The sequence below is a fragment of the Belonocnema kinseyi genome, chromosome 8 (assembly GCF_010883055.1).
Source record: "Belonocnema kinseyi isolate 2016_QV_RU_SX_M_011 chromosome 8, B_treatae_v1, whole genome shotgun sequence".
Taxonomy (NCBI): Eukaryota; Metazoa; Arthropoda; class Insecta; order Hymenoptera; family Cynipidae; genus Belonocnema; species Belonocnema kinseyi.
In genome coordinates, this window is record NC_046664.1 from 104,610,803 (window position 1) to 104,612,438 (window position 1,636).

The 1,636-nt window shown below is 40.1% G+C and overlaps 1 protein-coding gene across 1 annotated transcript; it reads right to left on the reverse strand.

The window, feature by feature from the left end:
• Positions 1-324: 324 nt before the first annotated feature.
• On the reverse strand, positions 325-924 carry LOC117178630. The gene has a single exon (XM_033370053.1). The coding sequence runs from the start codon at positions 922-924 to the stop codon at positions 325-327; it is 600 nt and encodes a 199-aa protein (XP_033225944.1).
• Positions 925-1,636: the final 712 nt, after the last annotated feature.

The following is a 1,636-nucleotide window of genomic DNA, read 5'->3' on the forward strand; positions in this document are numbered from 1 at the left end:
CATCTCTCTTTTATATGTTTCATCGCCACCACCATTACCCCCACCACCATGGTCATCTTAAATCAACTTCTTCACACTACCACTAAGGGGTTGGTACTGAATTATACGGTCATGTATAATTAGACAGTAGGCTGCAGTTTCAGCAGAGAAATTGTTTGTTGATTCAAATTCCAAACGAACGTCCACAGAGGCCTGTTTGAGAAACTCATTTTGTTTCGAGCAATCAGTGACAGTAAGTGGAGCATATTCTTTGAAATCACTTTTCTTCAACATTGGTTCAGGCTCTTTACCGTAGTAAGCTGCCTGAAAGTTTGCATACATCTCCTACAGTAGCGTAAACTGATTATGACCAAAGTTCAAATTAAAATTTCCGTACGGATAGTACTGTGAATTGAGGAATAACTTCACATTAGTTATATTGCAGTGGTCAAAGCGATTAGCATATCTGATTAGTTTATCCTTTCTGCCTGTCTGGAAACCCAGTACAATGTACCGCGGTTTTTCCAACTGAGTTGATGTTTTCACAGTGCATATATGTCTTGAGGTGGTGGGGAGCAGGGGGTACTCATACAATTCCCATGAGCGAAAACTCATGGTGGTGAGAAAATCTTTTCCAATAATGTTCAACAAGTGTATCTTTTGCTGATCTGAAGCCACTACATATGGTATCATCCACTCCACTTTATGTATCGAGATCTTAAATTGCTCTTCAGTTCCAGGCTCTTGTCGTGCTTGAACAATAGCATTTATGTCACTGCGCGATCTTGTCAGAACAAGTTCATGCTTTGCGTTTACAAAGATTTTTCCATAGTCTTCAGCAAATCCCAAGATCATACTGAGTGGAACAGTGACATCAAAATATCCCTCATCATTGTTAAGGCGTTTTGTTCCTTCCGGGATGTTGAGCCATCCTGCATTCTCCATAAAGTTAATTTGTCCAGGGGTAAGTAAGACGTAGTTTTGTTATGGTACTAGTGAGACCGACATTCTTGCAACAATCAATCTCTATACCATTGAGTTCATAGCGAATTTCATCAAACAGATAGTAGATACCATTGCTCACTAGTGATGTATCAGTAACAGCTGTGACTCCATCAGGTCTTGTTATTCTTCCATATACGTGCAGTGAACTCTTGCTGGGTAGTATACACAAATCTTGATGCTGGATAGCAATTCGAATTTCTTCGCTGTTGTTAAATGTTGATGAGGCATAAGGCTGATGCGCATGAATCTCATAGTGAGCTACAGACTCATCAGTGGCTACTGATGCTTGAATGTGTATTTCTTCCATTTTTGTTGCAGCAACAACAAGTGAAAATGATAAATATTCGGAATGGACGCTTCAATTTCTTTTTACAAGTGATCTGATCTTCAGACCAAGTTGTGTCATCAGGAACACGTTCTGAGGTGTTAGCGACTTGCGTGCTGCTTGAGAACTGGCTTGCATTTGACATGTGGGCGTTCTTTTATAGGTTCCTTTGCGATTGTACACGATACCCATTTTGATGATGATTTGACGTGTAGTCGTATTTTTATAATTACTCCTCGAAAATTAACCAAGTCTCCGTCCTGATCAACTATGCGGAGCTGAATGTGATGTATTGTCTTCACGGCGATTGGAAGGTAAATGACGTGT